The sequence below is a fragment of the Callorhinchus milii genome, unplaced genomic scaffold (genome assembly GCF_018977255.1).
Source record: "Callorhinchus milii isolate IMCB2004 unplaced genomic scaffold, IMCB_Cmil_1.0 Scaffold3, whole genome shotgun sequence".
In the NCBI taxonomy this organism is placed as follows: domain Eukaryota; kingdom Metazoa; phylum Chordata; class Chondrichthyes; order Chimaeriformes; family Callorhinchidae; genus Callorhinchus; species Callorhinchus milii.
In genome coordinates this window covers 7,311,641-7,338,265 of record NW_024704744.1, presented here as the reverse complement: position 1 = coordinate 7,338,265, position 26,625 = coordinate 7,311,641, and the positions used below count along the sequence as shown (strand labels likewise).

Sequence of the window (26,625 nt, the reverse complement as noted above, 5' to 3'; positions counted from 1 at the left end):
AGGTGCTATATCAAATGCAAGGATTATTATTATTAGATATACATGTACTGTGAATCTATATATACATTTCTAATTGACTTTTCAATTCAGTTTGATATTAGACCCCCCCCTCACCCCTCTTATGTCATATTAGTTGAAATCTACCCCGCGTTATAAGGTGATCCCATAAAGTGCTTTCAACAACAACAACAACAAGATTACATTTGTATAGCGCCTTTCACGTCGGGAGGTCGTCCCAAGGCGTTGGACAGTGCACAGCATTTCAGACACGAGAAGGGAGGGGAGGAGAAGGGGGGTGACCGATGGCATGGTCGAAGAGGACGGTTTTGAGGCAGGACTTGAAGGAGGCTAAGGAGGCGGTGAGATTGGGGGATGGAATTCCAGAGGTTGCAGGCAGAGTGGCTGAAAGCTCTCCTGCCAATGGTGGAGTGGGTGGGTCGGGGGACGTGGAGCAGGCCAGAGCCGGCTGAGCGGAGGGAGCGGTCGGGTTGGTAGGGTGTTAGGAGGTCACAGAGGTAGGGTGGGGCGAGGCCATGGAGGGCTTTGTATGTGACGATCAGGATCTTGAACTGGATCCTCCGAAGGATAGGAAGCCAATGGAGTCAGGTGAGAATGGGGGAGATGGAGTCACGGAGTTTGGTGCGGGAGAGGACACGGGCTGTGTATCCTGTGAAGCACTTTGAGACATCCTCCCAAATCCAAGTATCATCATTTTTATATATATATATCACAGATATAGAACCATCAAACAGTAAGAAATTTGTAGCCATATGTTGAACTTAAATTCCTATTAATTTCCTCATTGTGCAAAATAAAGGGTTGCAACCTCAAAATCAGTTCAAGTATTGCTCCATTTATGGTAAAACCACAGTCTTTCATTAAGTAATCTCCATTTGCTAACACATTAATTACACTGTCATTCCAATGCAAACTAATCCGATGCCATCCCACAAATATTTTTTTCATCCACCCGGGTGTCTGATACATTGCAGAAATCCATCGCTTTGATTAAGAGAATCCAAAACAGACTGAGAGTGAGGGCTTTCTGCATGTGTCAGACACCCAAAAAAAATCCAGCTTGTATCAAAAGTCAAATTTCTGTAATCTCTTTTTCAAGTACTCGTAAAGATTTTGACTGCAGTTCTAAATAAAAGCGTAAACTCAATACCTTTATGCCTTTCATTCCCGGCATTCCTGAATGACCTGGTTGTCCTGGAAATCCTGGCTCTCCTTCTTTCCCCTATAAAATACAGCCCAGAAATGCTCACATCACAAAACAGCTTAAACTCCCCATCAGTTATGGCATCATCTATGGCAGTAGGCCAAGAGGGCACACAGTTTTGGATTGTTAAATGGAATTTTTCACTGTCATCAGGATTGTTTTCTTTACACAAAAGATTGACAGTGAACAGTGGCCAGGACACTGGCCTCATTTAAGAAAAGGTATCATGCTGTAATGGATATTCAGCAAGAATGAAGAACAAATAGGTCAAATAGTCTGTTTCATTCAAATGTGACTTGCAAAGTATTTAATGACTCTCTTACAGTATTCTACAAATGCAAGAAATTTACTACGAAATATAGACACAATAAAAAGAATTGCTATTTATAGTGACGGAGTTATGATAGGCTCCAATATCTGCGTGAAAATAGACACTGGGGATTGAATGTTCTGGCCTCTGGATAGAGGTCGACACCAAGAGGCATAGATGGGGATCTGTGACTAGCTGTGGAGTGAAATTACAGGTCTCCAAAGTGGAGTTGGCAGCCAAGGAGTCAAGCTGCAAGTAGCTTGTACTCAGATTGTGTAACTCTGGACGTTTGAGTGGTGTCAAGTGCAGAGAAGGGAATACTGTATATTGGCCTCCATATATGTAATATGGTGGTAGGTGGGCTGTGAAACTGGAGACCTTTGGAAGTGAAGTTTTGGGTTGCATTTTTCCCTTTCTGGTATGTACTGGCTGCATTGCTCACTGTGTTCATTCAGTCTGAATATTCCCTCTGTGCTGGAAAAACAAACTTCATTAAGGAGTGCACAACACTTTGCAAGTCACTTTAGAATTATAAAATGACTTACAATGTGCAATGTGTTGTATTCACTGAATCCCTTGACAGTATGAAAATAGGGATGAATAAAGTTCAAGTACCAATTCTACTTTTTCTTTACAATATCAATACTGATAGCCTTTCACTGTCTTTGAGAATGCTTCATTCCCTCATAAATATGTGTGTCAGTCTCGTTCAATTGGTAGCACACTAGGCTCTAAGTCAGAGATTGTGGGTTCAAGCCCCATATCGGGACTTACAACCCATATTGTCCCCGAGGGTGTGCTACATTGTCGGTGGATGAGATTTTAGATTGAGGTCCCATCTGCTTTTTCAGATGGAGGTTAAAGATTCCAAGGCACTATTCAAAAAAAGAAGAGTTTCTCCTGGTGTACTGGCCAACAATCTCCCGATTAATATTGGTCAATCATTTCATGGCTGTTTGTGGGACATTGCTGTGTGCAAATTGGTTGCTGAATACCCACACTTTGATTGTAATGACTGTTTATTTTGTAGGTAATTAACAGATGCAAGTTTCCAATTACCAGAAGGAGTGAGTCTCCAATCGCACCACTTAATTCCTTATTAAGAAACTCATTAAAAAATACCGCAAAATAGATCCAACAAGATTTTTGGAACTGCTTCCTAGTCATAAAAGAATATTCTGAGTTGGGCTTTGGATATAATTAATAACAAATAACGTCACGAGAAACTATGCCAAGTCTGAGCTGTTACCTTAATACCAGAAAATCCTTGAATGCCTTGAATTCCTTGTTCACCTTTGTTGCCCTGCAGAATGCAAAAGAATGAATCAATTTAGTGTTCTCTTATTTACCTTTCCCCGCCAGCACTCATTCTAAAAGTTAGTTTATTCCCAACGCCCCAACAATCCCTCTTCCTTAGGGTTCTCCATGAACTTTATACAATTCTCCAGCCTCCAGCCTCCAGCCAAAGAGGGGCGTGGAGCAGGTGTCTCTTGTTTCTCATTTTTAATTCCAATTCTAGCCAGTGTTACACATTGACACCTTTGGCGATGTCTGGGCCCTAATGGAATTTCTCCCTCATGGAATCTCCCCCCCAGTATAATAGCATATCTCCAAAGGAATAATGCTGAACAGAATTTCAGACCAATTTACTTTTTGTGGGGGGTCAGCCAGGTGTCAGACACATTTGACAAACTGCAAATTGGATCCTATTTAACAAGATTTTCTCTTATGCTACTGCCTCAATACATCCTAAAGTATTGAGTTGAAGTTACATTTTCAATCCCATTTAAAAGCTTGTACACCTCTATCAGGCGCCCTCTGAGTCATCTTCTCTCGAGACTGAAGAGTCTTGTCTAATCATTGCTCATATGATATATATCTCATACTGAGATTAAATATCTCAGTAATCTAACACTGGCAATCATCCTTATTGCTCTCCTCTGCATCAAGTCTAGGGCCTAGACAGCCTCCTTTGGCTGTAGTAATGCAGTATTCTCTTTGACTGTGCCTTCAGCTCCTCTCTCGACTCTCTACCCCCTCCTCACTCCCTCCCTTCCCTCCCCTCACCCTGACCATTTCCCCCCAGCTCGGGTCCTGACCCAACTGTACAGCGCCTTGGGACGTCCTTCCGACGTGAAAGGCGCTCAATAAATGGAATCTTGTTGTTGTTGTTGTATTCAACGTGGGTTTGACCACAGCCCTGAATGTGACTTTTTGGGATCTAAATTCAACTGATTTAACAATATAGCCCAGCATCCTGTTTGCCTTGCTTGTTATCACCTCATTCTGTTTTGAGCGGCATGTCAATTGACACTCACCAAACTCTTTCAGCTTCCCCATAAGAAGGCACTGTAAAAAGTAAGGCAGTTTCTTGGAGAATGCTGGTTCTATGACCTACTCTGTAATCCTTGGCTGAAGTAGCTCAGCAGTTTCAATGATTAGATTTCAGGCCATGCTTGATGTTATCGCGAATCAGGCAGAGTTTCAAGATACAACTGTTGCTCCAGAGAATCAAATATAGTAACTTCCACTGTCAGCATTCCAGGCTCTATCAAGCACACCGGAAACTTAACTCGGTGGGTCTTAGTCACGTAACAGTCATAATAATAAGTTACATTTATATCTGTGTTTGCTTGGCTCATGTGTTGGCATTATTGCCTCTGAGTCAGAAGGATGTAGGTTCAAGCCAGCCTCACATCATGGACCTGGAACTCACAGACTAGCCTGACACTCCAGTGCAGGGCTGGAGTACTGGGGGTGCCCTGCATTGTCAGAGGTTTGCATAGATTTACACAGATTGCTCAGTACGGAAACAGGCCATTCAGCCCAATGGAGACTTATGTGGAGAATTAATACCAACACTTGTCCGTGCCGGCATTTATTCTCCACATGAATCACCGCCCACTCCTCCAAACCCCATCTATCCCCTACTCCCTCAGGTATATATCTTGCTTCTTCATAAATGCATCTATTCTACACAGGTATATACTATCTGATTCAACCACCGAGCGAGGGAGAACATTCCACATCGTCACTACCCTCTGCGTGAAGAAGTTCTGCCTAAATTCCTTTTTACATACCCTCGTTGCTATCTTATACTTGTGTTCTCTGCTTATGGATTTCCCCAATTAGGGTTGACTAACAATGCCCCAGATAAATTTGGTCTCTCACTCCATGGCTGTTTGTTGGGTACTGCTGTGAGAAAACTGGCTGCTACATTTACCTACAAAATATACAGTGTCACTACACGTTACAGTAAAGAACAACAAACACCCACAAAGCATTATTGAAGAAGAAGGATGAAAGGGACATAAGGGTTCACCAGCAGAAGACTCTCCTCATGAGGACTATGTTGATGGGAGAGAGCATTTGAGGCCAGATATTTCCTGGCATTAGTCAGCCTGGCAGTGGATTTATGGATTACTGATGGGAATATTGATACCAGATTTGTGTCTCATCACACAGCAGTAGCAAGAAGCAAACATTGTTAACACTGCCAAAATATAGCCTGAAATAATGATAGAAAAATATCAACCATAAACCCGCAGGATTAAAGGAACATTTCAAAATATTCCACATCGACATCTCAGGAAAAATTACGATTTTTATTTTTCTACATAAAACTTGTCAGTGGAAAGAGCAAAAGATGGGAATAGTTTTCAGGACCAGCCAGATGGACTGTAATGGCATTTTCCAGTCCCTTGGGTTCCTATTTTCCGATATACCAAATCGAACTCCAATCCCCCCCAGGGCCTATAAATTTGGTTCTTCTTCGAGGGAACGCATAAAATGAGAATAACAGGAGCAAGCACCAGATGAAACGAGGAAAGATAGATTGCCATTTGCTTTCTTTTTTTTGTGGGGGGTCAGCCGGGTGTCTGACACATGCGGAAGCCCATCACCGTGCTTAAGAGTATCCAAATGAAGCTGAGAATTCCACGCATCCCACCCACACGTAGAAATTCCAGAGACAGATTGTTGGAATGGAATGCGCACTCTCTCCCTGGAGGGACACATCCTGTTTACCTAATTCCGGAAAGTATTAGACGCATGTTGGCAAGAGTCAAGGCTTGCGGATTTACTCTCTGTACTTTCGTTAGTCTCTCCCACTAATCTGAATAATCTTCCTCTTCCCACTTCACCCACAAAATACGCAGTTACACCACTTTACAGAATATCCTATGAATCGCTTTGAGACAACTCATGTGATAAGGCGCTATCCAAGTCCAAATTTCCAAATCCAAGGATTATTACACCTTCCCCACTCTTCCCGAGATAGGATCCAGGAATGGCAGAGCCCAGGGAATTTTCAAATGGGCTTTGTCCCTTACCATTTTTCAGAAATCAGGAGGGGGTGGGCTTGAGCGGTACTGAGAAACTTAAAGAGAATTGAATGTTTAAAATGCAGAGGAATACTGCAGTTTCAATACCACTTTCAAACCTCACACACACGGCTAATCCTTCGCTTAAAAAATACACAGCCACTACATATTGCAGTTAATCCTGTAAAGCAGTTTGAGGCTTCATCCCGACGTTAAGAGACACTATATCAGATTATTATAATGAATTATACACTGATACTAAATATGTGCATGCGTGTTTGGGAAATGCTCAGGAATTGCTGATCAACAGTGCATCAGCGAAACACATTATGAAGTAAATACCACAAGCACTCTGATGGCCTGTAGTCACCTCAATCTTCACAACAAATCCAAAATGAAATCAATTCAACATCCAAAGATAAAAGAATATCCATGGTGTCTGGGCAAATTGCCACATTCTGGGGTATTTCACAATGACTTTTTGGCTGTAGAAAATCAAAGTGTTCGCCCTCAGCCACTAATTGACTGAAGCATTGTTAGGATCTGTATATGCCATCATGATGTCAAATGGCACATTTTTAACTCCATAGAATTGCTATACTTCATGGTAAACTCTTGTGAAATGCTTTGAAGTGTCTCGACAAAGTGAACAGACATTATATCAAATGCAAGTATTACTGTAGTGACTAACCAGTTCACTGAGACTCATTCTCACAGATAATGCTGTCACATAAATCCAGATGTTACTCAAAGGCAAAAAAGGCTTTTTATTGCTATAATCAAGAGCTGAAGTGTACATAATACACATTTATAGAAGGGTTCACACAGCGCCACAGCACAGAAATAGCCTTTTCGGCCCATCAATTGTACTTGTGTTTTTCCCCACATGAGCCGTCTGGTCCAGTTGCACTTTCCTGCTCACTCCTGTCACCTACTTTAAGTTTCCTCCTTTTCAAGCATCTATCTCAATCCCTCCTAAAAAGAAATCAAGGACTTTGACTCAACAACGGTTTGTGACACAGAATTTCACATTCCACCCATCCTCTGCGTAAATAGTTTTTCTTATATGCTTCCTCCCCATTTTAATTCAATTTGTAATGAATTTATTAAAGATATGTCTACAATAACTCAGCTTGTTAGCTGCTGAGATTAAAATTGAATCCCCAGACCATACCAGGAACATCTTTTCACATCTGCTATTGTAGTATCGTACAATAACCTCGTTAAAAAGCCCCAGAGCCCTTCCTTAAACGTGTCTTTTGTACACTCCAACTTTTGATTACAGCAATAAAAAGCCTTTTTTGCCTTTGAGTAACATCTGGATTTATGTGACAGCATTATCAGTGAGAATGAGTCTCACTGAAGTGGGTTAGTCACTACAGAAATACTTGCATTTGATATAATGCCTTTTCATGTCGTTGAGACATTTAAAAGCTTTTCACAGAATTTTACCATGATGTGTAGTAATTGTATATTTGTCTTTAAATGTGGTAGATGATTTCCACAGAGCAATGTCCCACAAATAGCCATAAAATGAATGACCAATTTTATTTGGGGTATTCTTGGCCAGGACATTGGGAGAAACTCCCTTTTTTTTCAAATAATACCACGCAATCTTTAACTTCCACTTGAACAGGAAGACAAGACCTCTGACAATGCAGCTCCCCAATATTGGAGAGTTGGCCTAGATTGTGAACTCAAAGTCAGTAAACATCGCAGCTCTAATGAATATACACATAAATTCTTCCTTATGTCAAGCCAGTCTGTTTCAGAAATCATCAAAGAATTCATCCGTTTTTTCGTTCAAAATGCTTTAACTTTTTTTCCCTTTCTGTAATGGATAAATAATCCTTGCATTTGATATCACATCTTCTAGAGTCTCAAAGCGCTTCACAAAATATACTGTAAAGTGAATTGACCGTATATTTTGTAAGCGAAACTCGGCAGCCAATTGCACACAGCAGTTGGATATATTATTCTGAGGCCTGAGATCACTCGCTTTTTTAACCTTAAGCCCACGGTTTTAAAATTATGCAGAATTCGGCCAAATTCTAAATTCCATCTGGATTTAAGGTCCGTCACAAGATGTTCCTCTGACCATGCTTTTGGTTACCCTTGTCCTCCCCACTCCCTCAGCTCCCACTCCCAGCTCTGGTGCCGTCGATACTGTTAAATGGCTTGGAATGTTCTCCCGATGTGAAAGGCGCTATATAAATGTAAATTTGCAGTATATTGTATTGAATTGGAAGCAATAAATTATTAAAAAAACATCCAAATTGATAATAATGTAAACAATTTTCCAAATCTCTGCACGACCTTAAATTGCTGGACAATGTTGTTAAGAGCTAAGAGATGTCTAAGTTCAATTTCCACCTGGATCTAGATTTACACTATTAAGGTAGCTTTCCAGAGTGTCCAGGACTTGTCAAATTCTTAAATACAACTCTTCATTTTACTATAAAGTGTAGTGACTGTGTATTTTGTGTCAAGCAATTTGAGCACAGCGATGCCCTGCAAACAACAATGAAATGAATAGCCAATATAATCTGCAGGATTGTTTGCCAGGACAACAGGTGAAACTCCCTTCTGTTTTTGAATAGTGCCAGGGAATCTTTAACATCCACCCGAATAAAGAGGCAGATGGAACCTAAGTTTTACATCATATCCAAAGGATGGCATCTCTGACATTTTATTTAATTTTGAAACCGGGTATTCTGTAAATTTCCTTTATAATAATAACAATCCTTACATTTGGAAGAGCATCTTTCACATAAGGAGGATTTCCTTATGTGAAGGAAGTCCTCCTTATGTGACCTCCTTGTGGAGTTCTGTAGCTCAGTGGTTAGAGCACTCGCTTTGCAAGCGAGAGACCTGGGTTCGATTCCCAGCAGAATGAAACCTTGGGCAAGTTTCCTTACTCCACATGCCTGATAATAATCCCTCAAAAAAAACAATAATAAATTGGTCACTTCAATCCACGACTGTTTGTGGGACACTGCGGTGTGCAATTGGCTGCCGCATTTCGCCTACAAATATACAGTCAATTCACTTTACAGTCTATTCTGTGAAGCGCTTTGAGATATCTAGAAGACATGAAAAGCGCTATATCAAATGCAAGCATTATTATTATTATTATTCTCAAAGCGCTTCATAGGATTTACTGTAAAGTGTAATGAATGAGTTTTGTTTTGAAAGTCTTAGGAAAAAAATGTCTTCAAAGTCAGAACTGAGTTCAGAAATTGTGCACACTCTGAAATGCTAAGTCACTGCAGTAAATCTAGATCTGGGTGGAATTTGCACCTATTCATTCCTCGGCTGTCCGCTTTTCCTTTTAGATTGAGATATTGTAAGTTGGAAGATAATTGTATTCTCCACGGAGATGCAGCCAGCCATTGCCAATAATATGCAGATGCCATTTTCCTGGAACTCCAATAGACATGAGAGCAGAGAATAAATCAGCTACAATAATTGCCAAATACTGCCAAATCTGTCCTCACTGGAAAAAAGACTAAGGGACCGGGAAACATGATCCAAGGAATCAGATGGTGAGAGCTTTATCCGGGGAGAAAATCTACAAACTTTGACACAAGAAAACACAGCTGTACATTATCTAGTTCAAAATTAGATGTTAATTGTTCATTGTTACCAAGTCAAAGCAAAAAATAATGCAGTTTTAAATAACTCTTTTGGAAAATGATTAGATTCTCAACAAGGTTTCAGATTTGGCCCCGACTCCCATATATGAAGAGGGATTGAAATGGTCAGTTTATATAACGGGCCGAAAGGCCTCCTACTGTGTCATTGATTTCTATGTGCAAAGCACAAATTGAAATGACAAGGCCAGCTGGATAGGATGAATGACTTAATTTCTACCTTCAGGCTTGCTTCTAATGTTGCAGAAAAATGAGTACATTTGCTACTCAAGCCATTGCTTGTAACATACAGTTTACCCTAACTCCTGTGAAGCATTTTGAGAAGTTTAACGCTGTAGTAAGGCACTGCATGCAATGCAAGGCTTATTATTTCCTAAGTTTGAAAGTGGTGCAAAGAAACCAAGTCAAAGGGGTGAGCTGATCATCTATCGGAGGTGTCGGAGGTACCATCTCCTAGATGGGATGTAAAACTGAGGTCCCATCTGCCTGTTCAGGTGGATGTTAAAGATCTGAAGGGAACATCTGATGGAAAACAGAAGGGAGTTTCTCCCAGTGTCCTGGCCAACAATCCCCCAGATAATACAGTCACGTATTTTGAGTAATAATAATCCTTGCATTTGATACAGATCTTTTTCACGTCTTGTCGACGTCTCAAAGCGCTTCACAGAATATACTGTAAAGTGAATTGACTGTATATTTGTGGGCGAGACTCAGCAGCCAATTGCGCACAGCAGTGTCCCACAAACAGTCGTGGATTGAAAATGACCAATTTATTATTGTTTTGTTTTTTTGGAGGGATTATTATTAGGCGTGTGGAGTAAGGAAACTTGCCCAAGGTTTCGCCCTGCCGGGAATTGAACCCAGGTGTCTCGCTTGCAAAGTGAGTGCTCTAACCACTGAACTACAGGACTCCACTTTGAGATGTACAGTAAAATCAAGAGCTGTGAAGGGCTTTGAGATGTCTTAAAGAGATGATGAAACATTATAATCAAATACAAACTTTATTATTATTATTGATCTTACTTGTAGCAAATAGAAAGGTATGACTTAATTGAAATAAATCCACAACTTAATGACTCAGAGGTGAGAAAGCAACTCTGAGGGAAACTAAGCTATTATTTGCCTGAAGCAACCAGAAAATTCAGGCTCAACTGGCAGAGATGATGGTGGGGGGAAGGTTATACTTATCACTGGTACTCATTATGATAATCATTTCCAGTGGTAATTATCACATTACAGGGGACATTTTCCACCTCCTTTCAGAAGTATCCCTACATAATACAATTCATGTAGCATCCTTCAAGTTGGAAGGATGTCTCAAAGAGCTTCACAATCCTGGGTGTGCATTCGAGCTGAGAGTGGGATTCGAGGGGGTGAGAAGAGGAAAGATGACAGAAAGTGCAGTCAAAGAGGTACGTTTTGAGACATGCCTTGAATGTGGGGAGGGAAAGGGAGCGAATTGGAGGGACTCTGGGATGGAAGCATCCACTAAGCACCCACTTAGCATCGGGTATTCTCACTAAGTGGTGGACTGCCCTCATCAAGTGGGAGAAAGGTTCAAGTCAGAACCACTGCTTTCCGTACATTTGATTTGATTGTTTGCCAATACAACGCGAGGCATGAAATCCTTCCTGAAGTGAGCTAACTAATTCTCTCAAGCAATTTTAAGCTCACTTACAGGAGAAAATTGCGAGTAAGACTAAATTCTCCTTTGAGGAATTACTGCGACGACTGTTTCCATCACTACATGTTCTGAACCAGCGGATTAAGTGAAAGTGTCAAAAACTGCAAAAGTGGAGGATTAAACAGTTCAGCGACCTCCTGTCCGTTAAGACACAAGACAGACCTAGCATGGCTTACATCTGGAACTTTGTTGGGACAAGCACGTATAATAAAAGCCTTCAAGATATTGGCTTGTATCCTTTGCTGTTGTGGAATACCAGAAACAGATGTGAGAATATAATGGCGTTCCATTATAACATTAGCAGTTGGGAAAGGGGAAGAGGGGGGAACCATAAAATCCCAGCCAACTTCACTAACGGGACCAATAGCCAGTAAACGCTTCAACCTTTACTGCATATGTGCACAGCAAGTTGACCGGCTTCAAAATGGCTGACTTCAGGATCATCAACCACCAGGGAGCACAGGAAGCATCCTGATAACCATGTTTTGCACAGAGAAACCAGCTGGCGTTTTGCAGACCGACGGTGCGGTTTGAAGCAACCTAGCTGACATTCTTCTCATATTTTGGGATTTGATTGGTCAGCAAATGTCAGGGTCCACACCACAATTAATAATAATAGCAATCCTTGCTTTTGATATAGCTCCATATCGCATCATCGAGATGTCTCAAAGCTCTTTCACAGGATATACTTTGATGTGGTGTGACTGTGTGTATATTTTTGTGGGCAAACATGGCAGCCAATTTGTGTACATCAATGTCCCACAAACAGTCATGGAGTGAATAACCAATTTTATTTGTTGGTTGTTGGTCAAGACACAGAGAGAAATTCCCTTCTCTTTTTGAAAACTTTTTTTGATCTTTAACCTCCACCTGAACAATTGGGCTATAAGTGAACTTGACTTAAAACGACGCACATTATAAGAGGTTACTAATATATTATACTGTGAGCATATTTTTAAAAGTTCCATCAACTGGAGTCCACAGTGGCTCAATGAGTAAGTGCACCCAACACATCATGCTGTCCTGAGTCGCCTAGAACAAGGTGGTCTCCGTTCGGTACTAATTTTATTAAGCAGAGAGGAGAGAGACTACAGGAAGGAAGAGGAGAGTGGGAGAAGAGGAGAGAAAGGAGAAGAAAAAAAGTTCCCAACAGAAAGACAAAATATATTTCCTAACTCAAAGAGAAAATTTCCTGATTCAAAGGCAGAAGAAACATTTTTTAAATCTTCACAAGAAATCTGGGAAGGGTTTATGAAGTTACCAGGAGAGATTTAGAAGACCTCTTCTGGATATGCGCACAATTATTAAATTAAAACAAATCAGTCCAGTTTAGACTAAAAATAGTTCAGAGAATAGACCAGGTATGGCATTTATAACCTCTCGCTTCACTCTGAGCACTGTTTCCTCATCTGCATCCTGAATAGAAATAACATTCAGAATAATCTGTGACCCTCTAGGTTTGTAAATGTATCTATTTAGCATTTTGGTTTTATTTCGTTTTTTTTGTTAACGAGTATAAAGCAGCAAACACATCGGAGCCCTGTGGTGTAGTGGTTAGTGAGCTCGCCTTACAAACGAGAGAATCCGGGTTCAATGCCCAGGCAGAGCAAAACCTTAGGCAAGTTTCCTTACTCCACATGTCTCTTTACCGAGCAGTAAGTAGGAATCTGTTTTTAGTCAATTGGCGGATCGCTTTCCGGGGTTAATAATTTTGTTGTTGTTGTTGTTAATAATCCCTACCAAAAAATATGTGCTTATTCAATCCACAACCTGTTTGTGGGACACTGGGATAATAACAAATCATTTTAAATAAATGCATTTTAAAAAAGCAATAATGTAAATCCAACTTTCATCTAGATTTTAGCACAGAAAAGTTCAATTTCATTATAATTTCTGATTCATCATCTTAATAACATGTTCTACCCCTTACATTTCCCCAGTACAGTACCTTGGGTCCTGGTAGTCCTCTTGAACCAGGTACACCTGTTGGTCCCATTTCACCCTAAGTTCAGAAAGAAAAGATTGATACAATGGTTATTGGGGTGAAGTTATATAAGATCAGAAATTGTGATTTGTGTGCATCCAATTCATCTGTTTATTTATCCAGGTATCTAAAATATCATTGATCTGAGAGTGCCATCATGCAGGTGAGACAATCATGTTCCTGAGTGGTCATTAAAAGGATTCAAATGTCTCCATGTTTCCTGCTAAATTGGATCCAAAGAGAACTATCTGCGAAGTTCTGAATATTGTTACTAAAATCGTGCCAAAATTTTATATGACAAACGTGATCTTAAATCCAACATGGCCTTATTCAGCCTTTTGATACACATTTAATGCATTAGGCATTTAGTAATTATACATTTTTTATAGAGAAATACCTGAAACTAGACTCTTAAAAGAGACAATCCACCTACCTCCATAACATTTGAAGCAACGTAACATCAAGTTTTATACAGTGCAATGCAATGTACATTTATACAGCACCTTTCAAATTGGGATGACTTCTCATATAAATATAATATATTTGTAAAGATCAATGAATAAACTTGCACACAAAAGTATAGATGTTTATCAAACCTATAATTGTGTAGCATCGGATATTTCATTGTCAAAAGGCCAAAGGACATCTTGGAAAATATCCTCTCTTAATACTTATTGGAATTAGGTTTTTGCTCCCATTGTCAATGAAGCGCTCCAGGTCTCTATCTCATGTGAAGGGTGCTATACAAATGCAAGTTGTTGTTGTTGCAGTTGAATGGAAGGCAAATTGCAGTCTATGTTACTCAGACAGAAATCTTGCTGATTGAAATCTTGCTCATCATTTTGCTGAGTATACCATACAAGGAATTGATTTAGCTAAAAAGCTATTTCTTTGAATTTCACTATATTGAATTACGATTCCAATAAAGAAAACCAGCATTTTGATGTTTTGCATACTTCTGTACTTCCTAGTATTTGTGGCGATGCACAGTGCACCTCTGAAGATAACATCACTAATGATTCTTTCTCATAGTTCACACAAAGTAAAAGCACAACTTTCATACAGCAAGTCAGCAGTTACTCAATGTTTAATGGTCTGAAATTTATTTTCAGGGATTAAAACGAAAGATATCGCAAGATCAAAGCGATCTTTGAATGCAGAAGGCTTTTCATTCCTCCTCTGATCTCATGCTCCCAGAATGTGAAATCTACTGTCTTCCTATTACAGCATCAATCAGTTTCTTAAACGAGCCCAGTGTTTTTTCCTTAACCATCCTTTCTTATAAACTGTTGGTCATGCCGATTACCATCTAGGAAATAACTATTCCACGTTACCTGTCTTCACAGCCCTGGACCCGTGCCCATGTATCCTACTGCATTGGCACGCAGGAAGGTATTCCTCCAGGGTTAATTTTTCTATTGCATAATGTATCTTACATGGCTCCCTCTGAGACTCTATTCTAGCTTATCTAGTTCTGCTCCAAGTTCACTGGATGGGGACCAAGTACTAGAATTCAGTCTGTGTTTCCCCTGCATAGCCCGCAGCATTGATACCAACTCCAGTGCTCCATACCACGATTAACTCGGCCCAGGTTTTTCCCAGTCTGCACAGCTCAGTTGCTCACAGTGTAAAGTCACTGAGCCATCGAGAAAGCTTATGTAAACCATTTTTAAAGCACAAATGCATTGAAAAGAAGAGCAGCACTTCAATCTCTTTCCAAAGGGGAAGAGATGTAATAATTGTGACATTTTCATAATATTATAGATAGGCAAATATACACAGAATTAACTGCACTAAACTTGATCTGAGGCGCATAGTGTGTCTATTGTAGAAAGGCTGAATCATACTTTGACATTTCCTGCCATTTAACAACCATCCCTTTAGACAATCACATCATGAACCATCACAGAAAACATTCAAAAGTTAATGATCCCAATAATCTTTTGACTCCACAGTTTAAATGTCAGCTTTTAGCATTCTCTTAAACACAAGTTATTAAAAACAGTGGGAAACAAGAGTTTTCAGTGTGTAACATTGCCCTTTTCTGTACAGTTTAGGTCACTGTACATTATATATTTGGGGTAAATTAATCACCACTGAGTTACAGCCTTGGTGTGAAACTCAAGACATTTATGAATATCACATGAACTTGAACTTGTATAATGCCTTTCATGTCAGATGAATGTCTCAAAGTTCTTCTCGAATGCCATCAATAAACTATTTGCTATTTTCAAAATGACCTAAAGTCCAACATTCCACCTAAGCTTAGCCTGGAAAGACCACTTTGTCTAAATATGTAAGATCCCGCATAATTGTGCAAAATTCTTAAAAAATCTTAGTTTCGCTGCCAAAGGCAGGAGATGAATACAATGAGAGGGAAAAGAGAGATACTGTTCATCACAAGGTGATCCGAGGGAGGAAGATGCAACACAGACATGAGAATGAAAGTAAGCAGCAGCACCTTATTTGGGTTCACCTTATTTGAAAGAGTCGGAGGTAAACAAAAAAAGTCAGAAAATACTTCTTTGTTAAAATTGGACACAAGATTTATGGTCTTTAAAGTTAGCAAAAAAACCTTTAGAGTTGTCAAAAAGGGACGTAAACCTATGCTATGAATTGTAACCAACGTGACATATCAAGGGCTTTTCCATGATGCCTCAGTGATTATCTATTGTTCACAATATTGTATTCATGAATTATACAGGTGGAGGGACTTCTTGTTATATTTTAGCATTTTGGATAGAGAGCCAATTTAGTAATAATAATCCTTACATTTGGTATAGTGCCTTATCACATTGGAAGGGCATCTCAAAACGCTCCACAGGATTTACTGTGAAATGAAGTGACTATGTATTTGTAGGCAAACACAGCAACAAATTTGCACACAGCAATGTCCCACAAAGAGTCATAAAGTGAATGACCAACTCTATTGGGGGATTGTTGGCCAGGACACCGGGAGAAACTCCCTTCTCTTTTTGGCAAATGCCATGGGATCTTTAACATCCAACTGAATAGGCAGAAGAAGCCTCGGTTTAACGTCTCATCCAAAGGACAGCAACTTCCACAATGCAACCCCCACCCCAGCACTGCATTAGAGTGTTAGCGTAGTGATTCCAAGTCCCAATCTGGGACTTGAACCCACAACCTCTGACTCAGAGGCAAAAGTGGAATCAATAAACCAGGCTGACATTACATTATCAGGTGAAGTGGCCATCTGACACCCACAAGTGAGTGTGATAAGGTTCAAAGAACTTGGAAGTAAATGAACAGTTTACAGAAAGAATAACTGAACTATCTGACTGTAGGATACTGCCTAAGTTCAATCTGTATCATATTTTTGGCTGCACCCTCCAGAGTCAAGAACAGTAAAGCAATGGAGAAATTCTCTGGTGCAACCAAAGAAATTGACAGCACAGAAGACATCCATTTGGACCTTTGTGTCTGTGCCAGGTCTTTGAAAGAGCAATCAATTTCAGTCCCATTTACTTGCCTTATCCCCATTGTGCCATGCCAGATGAAATTATTCCCCTCCCCCCAATCCAAACAGACTGACATCTGCAAACAAATTTACTATTGTTATATTTTTTAATCTAACACTCTTCAGTTCCATCTCTATCAAGATGGTTGTTTCAGAACTGTTATGGACAAGATTTTAATAATTTAAATTGAAAAGGCAGGAGGGCGTTCCTCAAATTTAACCAGTCTATAAGATCAGATGAAAACTCGATGTTTCATTGAAGATTTCTCGCTGCCTATCCAGCTAGGATCATCCTACCCAATAGAGCTTCAGTTTCAGGGTTAACAGGAATTGAGAAGGAAGACTCCTTGCCCCCAGTGACTTGTCTGCCCCTTCAAGTCCTACCAGTGAACCAGAATGGTTGACTGTCATCAGCATTGAAGATTTGATAGCACAGTCCATAATTATAATACAACACAAATTTTACATTTGTATAGCGTATTTCACGTCAGGAAGACAACCCAAGATGTTTAATCAGATTGTGTAATGAAACATGGCAGTTTAACTGATCACGAACTGAGACATTTGCAGAGATTTTAATCAATCATTCATGTCAGAGAATTGCAAATGTCTATCCTGATTGGTAAAATACATTGCAAAACAATTATAAAAGTGCAATATAGCTAACTATTCTCCTGGGGGTAATATTGGACTATCAGAGGTAGCATCTTCTGTATGAAATGTCATACCGAGGTTCTGTCTGGCTGTTCTGGTGGACATTAAAAATCTCTTGATGTTATTTGAAAAGACGAGGGAGTTTCTCCTTCATGGCCAACAATCCTCCAGATAAATTTATCATTCACATTTTGGCTATTTGTAGGACCACCAATGTGCAACTTGGCTGCCAAAGTTGCTTTTACACCACACAATCAATACTCTTGACAGCAATATCTGTGAAGTGCTTTGAGATGTTTCAATGTTAATAATCCTCATATTTAGTAAAGCTCCTTTCATAGCAGGAAGACATCCCAAAGCACTGCACAGGATATGCTGCAAAGTGGAGTGACTCTTTTGTGGACAAGCACGATTGCCAATTTGTCCAGAGCCAAGTCTGACACTCTGGTGCAATGCTGGAGGAGCCTGGCATTGTTAGAGATGCCATCTTTCAGATGAGAAATAATGTTATAGACACAATACGAAATGCAAGGATTCTTATTATCTTGCAGATGAGACACGTTAAACCGAAGTCCCATCTGCCTGTTCAGGTGAACGTTAAAAATCCCATGGCACTATTCGAAAAGAGAAGGGAGTTTCTAATAAATTTGGTCATTCGTTTCATGGCTGTTTGTGGGACATTCTTATGAGCAATTGTGCTGCCGTGTTTGCCTACACATACAGTAATACAGTAAAATCCTGTGAACTACTTTGAAATGTTTCAACAAAGTAATAAAGTATTAAATACAAGGCTTATTATTATTGTTATTATATTTAACACCCACAGACAATACTCAAGGGTAGGCACCCTTTCCTCGCTGTCGCATGTTTTATGATTTCAGTCATGATTTTATAATTGGAAACATGCGGTTATTTCAAATTAACTCAGTGGGCAAAATAGCTGTTCATTTCATACTCTGCTTAGCTGTGTTGTTGGATCACTTTAGTACTAGTTTTTGACATGCTTCCAATATTTTTTTCAAACACCTGCACCTAGTTTGTGCTTTGCATTTAGGTTTATTTTTCAGTATAATTAGATCACATAAAACATTTCATATGGAAATATTTTTATAGCTTTTTGTCAGAAAGTCAAGTATGGTAAGTAATCCTAGTAAAACTAAAGTTGCACAATATGCGATATGTGAATAAAATGACACATTTTGGGTTAGCAAATTCCGATTTTTAGATTACTCTAAATAACAATTTGCTGTCAATTCTGTTCACCCAGCAGTAAGTGGGAACCCGGTTGTTAGTCAATTGGTAGATTGCTTTTCTGGGTGTTAATCCCTTCAGAATTTTTTTTACAATAATAATGTGGTCACTCAATTCACACGACTATTTATGGGACACTGCTGTGCACAATTGGCCTCTGCATTTCGCCCACAAAATATACCGTCAATTCAATTTCCAGTATATTCTGTGAAGTGCTTTGAGACGTCTCGAAGACATGATAAGGCGCTATATCAAATGCAAGGATTATTATTATTACTATAATTCATTTTTTTGAACAAAGGCACTCCAGGATGCTATCCTGTGTGAACGGTGCTGTTGTTTTACCAATGATATGTCTATGCTTTCTGTTGTAGACTTTAACTTGAAGAGAACTCACCGGTTTTCCAGAACTGCCCTTATCTCCTTTATCACCAGGGGATCCAAATTTACCCTGCAGGGAAATACGTGCAAAGTCACAGTTTGTAAAATATTTCAGGAACATCAATTACAGTTTAACTCATGCAGCAATTGCCTTGATAAAGACATTAAAGAGGCCTGAAACACTGAAAACTTTTTCCACTCTAGTTTCACTGCTGGCAATGACCCTTTTAGTGTTTCCTCTCCTGCATGAAGTGTGCTATATAAACTGATCAACTTTTAAAGTTGAGTTACGCTCCATGCTCCAGAAACTGACACATGCCACTGACAGTGAAATGCCATAATCTTCAAGCTGCTGAGAAATAACTATTGAAGCTAATCAATGACTACAGCAGCTGATCAATAGAAGTACTAGGTGGCTTCGGACACAAACATTTTGACAAAGATAGGGAGGGTTGTGTTCACCCGAGATCAGAAAATAACTGAAAAAAAAATGGGGAGGTAGGGTGAAAAGAAGATTTTTGAAAATATAAGGTGACGAGCTGCAATTAACACATCACGTGTCTCATTTTTCCCTTGAAAATTGCACTCAGCCTTAGCCTTTGGGACGGACAATTTTGTCTTGAAAAAAAATTGCGAGATGGAATCATGAAAAATCTTAAAATCAGTCTTAATTTGGAAGGTGTTTTCTACAGTGCTTAACAAAAAGAACTGACTGCCAAATTAAAGCTGAGTTTAGTTTATTTTCCCATTTCTGCGTAATCTTAAATTATTTGACAAAATTGATGTTCAGCTACCCATGCTCAAGAAACCTATTTTGCAATGCACCATTATCAATCTATCTGCTTTCAAACAATTTTGCATTAGTTATTGTAATATATCAAGTCATACACACCATTTGTCCTGTTGGTCCCATAGGTCCTAGCATTCCAGGCCTCCCCTGCAAAGTGGCACAAAATAGTTAGCACGACAACAACAAAGTACATTTGTACAGCATCTTTCATATTGGGACGATGTCCCAAAATGATGGACAGTCAAGGATTTGCCCCTACACTGGATGTGTGTGAATGTTGGGTGAGGATATTATTAGGCTTGACTGTGATAATCTCCATGGCAAATAGTCTTGCTCACAATCAGACAGAAATCAGCTTGAACAATGTACAGTATCTGCTCTCTTCTCCTGAATTGTCCCTGTGGAACAATTGATGTGAATCAAACATCTTCAGGAGATGAGAGCAGGAAAGGACAATTGGAAAAAAAATGCAAACATTTTGATGTTGACAAGCTCAGTTAGTAGCCTGCGAGTCAAGAGGTTGTCGGTTGCATTTGAGATGAGAGAGAGTTAAAAGTAAATGCAGAGATGATAATCTTATAGGGCAATAAACCAGGTACAGTAAACATGGGTTTTGTCTTCCACCAATATATCAGAGGCCCATAAGAAGCAAGGAATTCCTCAGATTGTTATTTTATGGAAAGTTTATCGTTGTTTTTTGGCCAATTTCCCTGATGAAAGAAAACCGTCTTAATTATCATAAAGGAACTTTATTAGTGGGTTCCATATGGTGCATGGGGTCAAATTTTATTATGCAAGTTTCTCAACCCCAAATCTTTGCTTTGTGTAGAATTTTGTTTCCTCTGTGCAAAAGGTGAGCATGGGAAAAAAGTTTATGTCCTTATTTATCACACAAGAGATGTTCGGATGACTAAGGAAGGTCCTTTGGTCCTTATGATTTCACCCTTCCAAAACATCCACCCCCATCGTCTTTCCATTACAGCATCAAGGCGTTTTTTTTAATCAGTCCAGCTATTTGGCCTCAACCACTACTGTCAACCTTTAAAATGGTTCCAGTCATTAATAATAATAATAATAATAATTACCCTCTGGCTAAATAAATATATCCTGCCGGCTGTCCTAAAATTATGCTCTTTATTGTGGTTACATTCTCATCTTCAGTGGGTTGCTCTGACAGCACAAACCAGGCTTTCCCACTGATAACCTTGCAATATAAAATTTGCTAGTGAAAATTTGCTACTAGATCCCATACACTGTGGCAAAGGTCCCATGACTTTGCCCATGTCACTGCAACTGATTTATCCAACTTGTTAAATAATACAGCCACGTACAGTATGGATACGTGCTTGACCCTTGTTAAGATTACAAATTTACTACAGGAGGTTGTTGAAAGGATGAACCCAATTACTCTCTTTGGGGTGAAAAATGCAATGTTTCTTAGCATGTTTGTTTAATCACCATTTGTGGGATGCACACATAGTAAGGTGATTACAAACATGTCATCAATGGGAAGTCACCAAGTAGAAACCAGACATGTCTTCACTAGGATTGCTGTATCTTACAACTTAAAGAGTTCCCTGGCAAGTTTCCCATTGTTACCAATTGGGGCATTTTCTTGAAAGGTTAACTGAAGCTGAGGGTAAAGAATCCTTGCCCCCAATGACTGGTCTGCCCCTTCAAGTCCTGCTGATCAGCCAGGCTGGCTGGTCTGTCATCAGCAATGCCCTGGAGTACTGCTGACCTGCCTGTCTCAGGATCCGGACTATAAAGTCCGCACATACGATCGATTTGATTCTGATATTCCATTGCCAAGCACATCACATTGAAGTTAGCTCAACCTGAGCAAGACCCCACTTACCATCCTCCTCCAAATGGCTTTGTCATTTCACTTTGTCCAGTGCTGGGAAGACACTGGACAGCAGAGGAACGGGAATAACAATAATAACATTCCAAAATCCATTGGAGTCTGCGTACTATGACACAGTTAAAACTTCTCCGAACAGTTATGAATAATTGGTTACAGCACAGCTGCAACGTTGAACACGACACTGATAAATTGCACAAAACTCCAAAGTAAATGGAAAGGTAACACTTCTTAAATCTGATCATAGTTTCAAGAAACTAGAGAGTTCAGTGCAAGATGATCTGGCAACATCCCAGTTCTGAGGTAAGGCCCCCAAATCATATGGAGTAAGTAAGTCTGAAGAAGGTCACAGATGAAGGAGAGGGAGCTGGAAATAGGTCCCGATTGTATTATTTATACTGGAGTTTCTTACTTTAATTTGGAGATGCAACAGCTGATCGATGTAACAAGCCACAGGGTAGCTCTGAATTCTCTCTAATAAAGTCAATCTAAGGCAGCTGTAAATGTTTAATATCACAGTTAAGATGCAATGCTTGTCCTGGAAAGAAGGTTTGACTACTTTATGAAATAATACTCAGGCTATACAAACTCTGGTCAGATTGCACATTGAGTACTGCATACAAATTCTGGTCACTGTGATGTAAGGGGGCTACCCAGGCTCTATAGAGGCAGTGCAGAAGACAGTAACATGGTAGGGAGGGGCAAGAATGTAGAGGGATTTAAAAATGAGGTTGAGGATCTTGAACTCGATCCTCTGGGGGATGGAGAGGCAGTGGAGCCAGGTGAGGATGGGGGTGATAGACTTGTGGAGTCCAGTGTGATACCCCATAATAGGATACAGAGGAAAAAGCAGGAAATTGCAAATAGACAAGATATCTCTAGCAGAAGAACTAGTACCAGCATAGGTTTGGTATTTCTTGTTACAGACTATAATGGCTGTGTTTCGGGTGTGTTTCCTCTCATGATATGAGTCGTTTTTGTTTCAAAGGAAATATCAGATTTGTTTTTTGTTCTGTGCTCATGTTGGCCTCTAACTATCAAACGAGTTGCTGGCAAAGCCTTGAATGCTGTAATTACAATACAATACAAAATTACATTTGGAAAGTGTCTTTCACGTTGGGAGGATCATGGATTAGGACCCGAGGGTGCGGGGTTGGGATCAGGGTGGATGGGAGTGGAGAGGGTGGGGATAGGAGGGTGGCCAACGGCACGGTCAAAGAGGTGGTGAGACATGCCGTGAAGGAGGTAAGAGAGGGAGTGAGGCAAAGGGAATGTGGGATAGAATTCCAGAGGGTAGGGGCAGAGAGGCTGAAGGCCCGAACACCAACGGTGGGGTGGGCCGGGCAGGGGACATTTTAAAATAGCTTCAGTAAAAACAGGGAAATAATTGTTTTGTAAGGCATAAATATCCCCAGGCTACATCTCTGCACAAACACACAGTGTAACATTAATGCTGGCAATGGAAAAATAGTTCAGGCACTAGTGGGCGAAAGCTCACATTTGATTTCCGCAACTCATGAAAACTCTCCTTTTCCTCAAATCGTTTCAGTGCAGATGTGCCAAGTTGAAACTGTGCTCCACATGTGTCAGTGTGTGTGTGAAATAGTAAGCATATTGGCTGTTAGGCAATGGAGTGTTCGGATACATTGGGAGATCCAAGCAATTGCCACTGAAGTGCTAACTCATACTTTCCAAGTGATACAATGGTGTTCCAAGTTACATACTGTCAGCCCATTCCACCATTTGATTACATCCAAGATGCAAACTAACAGCCAGAAATTACTTGCTCTTTCATGGTACCTCATCACAATGAAAAAAGACTTTAATTCATCTCCCACCCAACCCCCCAACTCCCTCAGCTCCCACTCCCAGATTTAGAGTCAAGGCGGCCGCTGCCAAGTGGCTTGGGACGTCCTCCCAAAAGGTGCTAGGTAATTATGTTGTTGTAATAATAATCCTTGCATTTGATATCATGCCTTTTATGTCTAGAGGACTTCAAAGGGGTAAAAGGGCTTCACAGGATTCGCTGTTAAGTGTAGTGACTGTCCAGTTTTATAGGCAATACTCGGAGGTAATTTTGTGCATAGTAATGTGCTAACAACAACATCAACTTTCATGTGTGGCATCTTGGAGGGCTAAACAGTGGTAGAACACTTGAAGCTGAACCAGGGAGAGAGGTGAAGTGACTGTAGGCATAGATGAAGAAGAAAATATTTGGGTGTGATCTCAAGACAGACAAGGAGGGGGGGCAAGGTGAAGGGTTTGAGGCAGAGAGTGCCAGAGTCTTGAAATACAGTGAAATCATGGCTGCTGTTGGTGAAATGCATGGGATGAGGGACAAGCAGAAGGCCAGAGCCAACTGAGGGGGGATGGGAAGATGACTTAAGGTCTTTATTCATCGTGATGAGGTACCGTGAACGGGGCAGGTGAAGGAATGGAGGGCGGGTGTAAGCAAGTCAGAGAGATAGGGAGGTGCTAGGGCATGAAATGATTTGTACATGAGTATGAGGATCTTGAAATCAACTCATTCTGTGATAGGGAGCCAGTTGAGTCGGTCAAGAGTGGGTGTACATAGTTTAGTATAGGTGAGGATACGTGTGGATTTTATGAATGGTGGAGCTGCGGAGACCGACCAAGAGAGCATTGGAAAAAATAAAGGCAGGAGGTAACAAATGCATAGATAAGGGTTTCAGCTGTAAGTTATGGTTGGAAGCAAGTAATGTGGCAGAAATGAAGGAAAGCATTCTTGGTAGCGACTGGATGTGGGGTAGGAAGGACACCTGGGGATCAACCCTGACACCTAAGTTACGCAAAGTTGAGGAAGTCTGAAGGGCAGGCCGGGGAGGTTCAGGAGGTCAGAGCCGCAGGTGAAAAGACGTTGACAGGAACCAAGGATTATAACTTCCACCTTGTCAACATACAGCTGCCTAAAGTTGGGGCTCATCCAGACCTTGATGTGTGGAATGTACTTCCTGCACAAACAGCCTTGCAGTGAATGACTGATTTTTATCAAGGTGAATCGCTGGCCAGGACACTAGGAAAAACCCCGTACTCTTTTTTAGTGCAATCAATAACTGTCAAGTGCAGTGACTGTGTTTAGTAGACAAACAAGGCGTCCATTTGCAATGGTCCAGCAAATATCAGTGAGGTAAATAATTTGTTAACATGGAGGATTGTTGCATAGGACAAACTCCTTTTTCTTTTTGAATAGTCTCGTGGGATCTTTGACATCATCCCGAAACAGGCGGACGGGACCTCAGTTGAAAATCTCATGCTAAAGACAGTAATTCTCCGACAATGTAGCGCTCCCTCAGAGTGTCAGTCTAGTGAGTTCAAGTCCCAACATAGACCTTCAGCCTTCAACTTCCTGAGAGTGCTACCAGCAGAGCCAGAGGCCTGTGAGGCATGACCCAGGAGCAAGGCGATGGTACCTTTACCTCTTTCCTGGCTCAACATCACCCAGTTCCTGGGTTACCTTCACTATATGAGTGACTGTGGATTCGCTTCCTTCCCTCAGAGTATTAGCTTCTGTTCACCTACAAAACACACACTCACTCCACCTTACAGTATATCCTGTGAAGCACTTTGAGACATCCTTCTGATGTGAAAAGCGCTATCCTAAATAATAATACTTGCATTTGATATAACACCTTATCATGTCATTGAGATGCTCTGGGACACTACCCTGCGTGAAGGAAGCTCTATAAATGCAAATTGTTGTTGTTGAGACTTCTCAAAGCGGTTCACAGAATATATTGTAAAATGGATTGACTGTGTATTTTTTGGGCAAAACACAACAGTGAATTAAGCACAGCAATGTTCCACAAACATTGAGTGACCAATTTTTTTGTGTAACTAATAATACTATATATAATGTATATATATGAACTCCAGCATTTTTGGACCAATATATCGTTTGTTCAGTAGCAGCCATGAACAGGAATATTTGCATTAAAAATTGTACAGGACTACTTAATTATACACTCAATTAGCTCAATATTTGCAGCCACAGGACTAAACTGAAGGCTCAAACAAAGTTAAACATACCATGAAAAAGTAATATGCCTAGCGTCGGGTATACAAGGAGAAAACTGGCAGCTTCTCAGCGCTGGTATTCTGGCAACCACACTAAGCAATGAATATAGTACCAAGAGGAAGTGTTTAAAATTCGATGAAGGAACATCTCTGGTTGTTATATTTACATTAAGTTAAAGTAAACTCATAGCATTTTATAGCACATATGTAAAGTGATCAACATATTGTGTCAGTGCCAGCTCCCAGAAAGTCCTATCCATTTAGAAGCATTCTTCTGTTTTTTTCACCAAACAGTTTTAGATTTAAGATATGGTATTATTGAGATAAATACTTGCCTGACAAGGGGACTAGGGCCAAGGAGAAAAGGCTAGTAGGTGGAATTGAGGTACAGATCATCTATGATGTAAATAAAGTTTTGCAAAACAAGAGTTATATTTATAACACTCTGTTACAACCAGGCTGGTTTCTGAGTGAACTGAAGGGATATTTTTAATACAGACTGGAACATCAAGCAGCATTGAGAACGAGATCTTAAGATTTTATATAATAGATTGAGAGAGAGAGACAGAGAGAGTTTATAAGGTGGGTATTGTTAAAAAAATTAAAATGCAAGTCTGTTGACAATTAGAGTTGACAGAACAAGATAAAGATCATATACATAGAATTTTATTGGGAGAAAATGTGGATGTAATGGAAAATTTACTTTGGAGTCGTGACTCTGTCTTATATGAAATTCTCCCCTAAGGCCGACATTCTTATTGAAGTAGCCTCTTCATCTGTTCAGTGACCATAAAACAGTCATCTTTTTAGTGCATGCAATTTATGTTGAGGGATTTAGTAGTGATTAAACAACAACCTGTATTTATATCTCCCCTTTCATGTGAGGAGGACATCCCAAGGCCCAGGTTAAAATCTTGAATGGGACAATGCATTCAGCATTCCCAAGACAAGTCGCACAGTTTGATTCGAAAGCTGCATTAATTGCTGCAGCTCCATT

At 40.2% G+C, this 26,625-nt stretch overlaps 1 protein-coding gene and 1 non-coding gene across 2 annotated transcripts in view; one reads left to right on the top strand and one right to left on the bottom strand.

Annotated features, from left to right (window-relative positions):
* Positions 1 to 1,179: 1,179 nt before the first annotated feature.
* Positions 1,180 to 26,625, bottom strand: part of col21a1 (collagen, type XXI, alpha 1) — a 122,672-nt gene continuing 97,226 nt past the window's right edge. The window contains exons 14-17 of the mRNA XM_042332755.1: positions 18,956 to 19,009; positions 13,140 to 13,193; positions 2,782 to 2,835; positions 1,180 to 1,240 (exon numbers count right to left, since the gene is read on the bottom strand). Of these exons, the coding sequence (XP_042188689.1) occupies positions 1,180 to 1,240; positions 2,782 to 2,835; positions 13,140 to 13,193; positions 18,956 to 19,009 (223 nt within the window). The remainder of the gene's footprint in view (positions 1,241 to 2,781; positions 2,836 to 13,139; positions 13,194 to 18,955; positions 19,010 to 26,625) is intronic.
* Positions 8,679 to 8,750, top strand: trnaa-ugc. Its single transcript has one exon. It is a non-coding gene; the product is annotated as a tRNA-Ala (tRNA).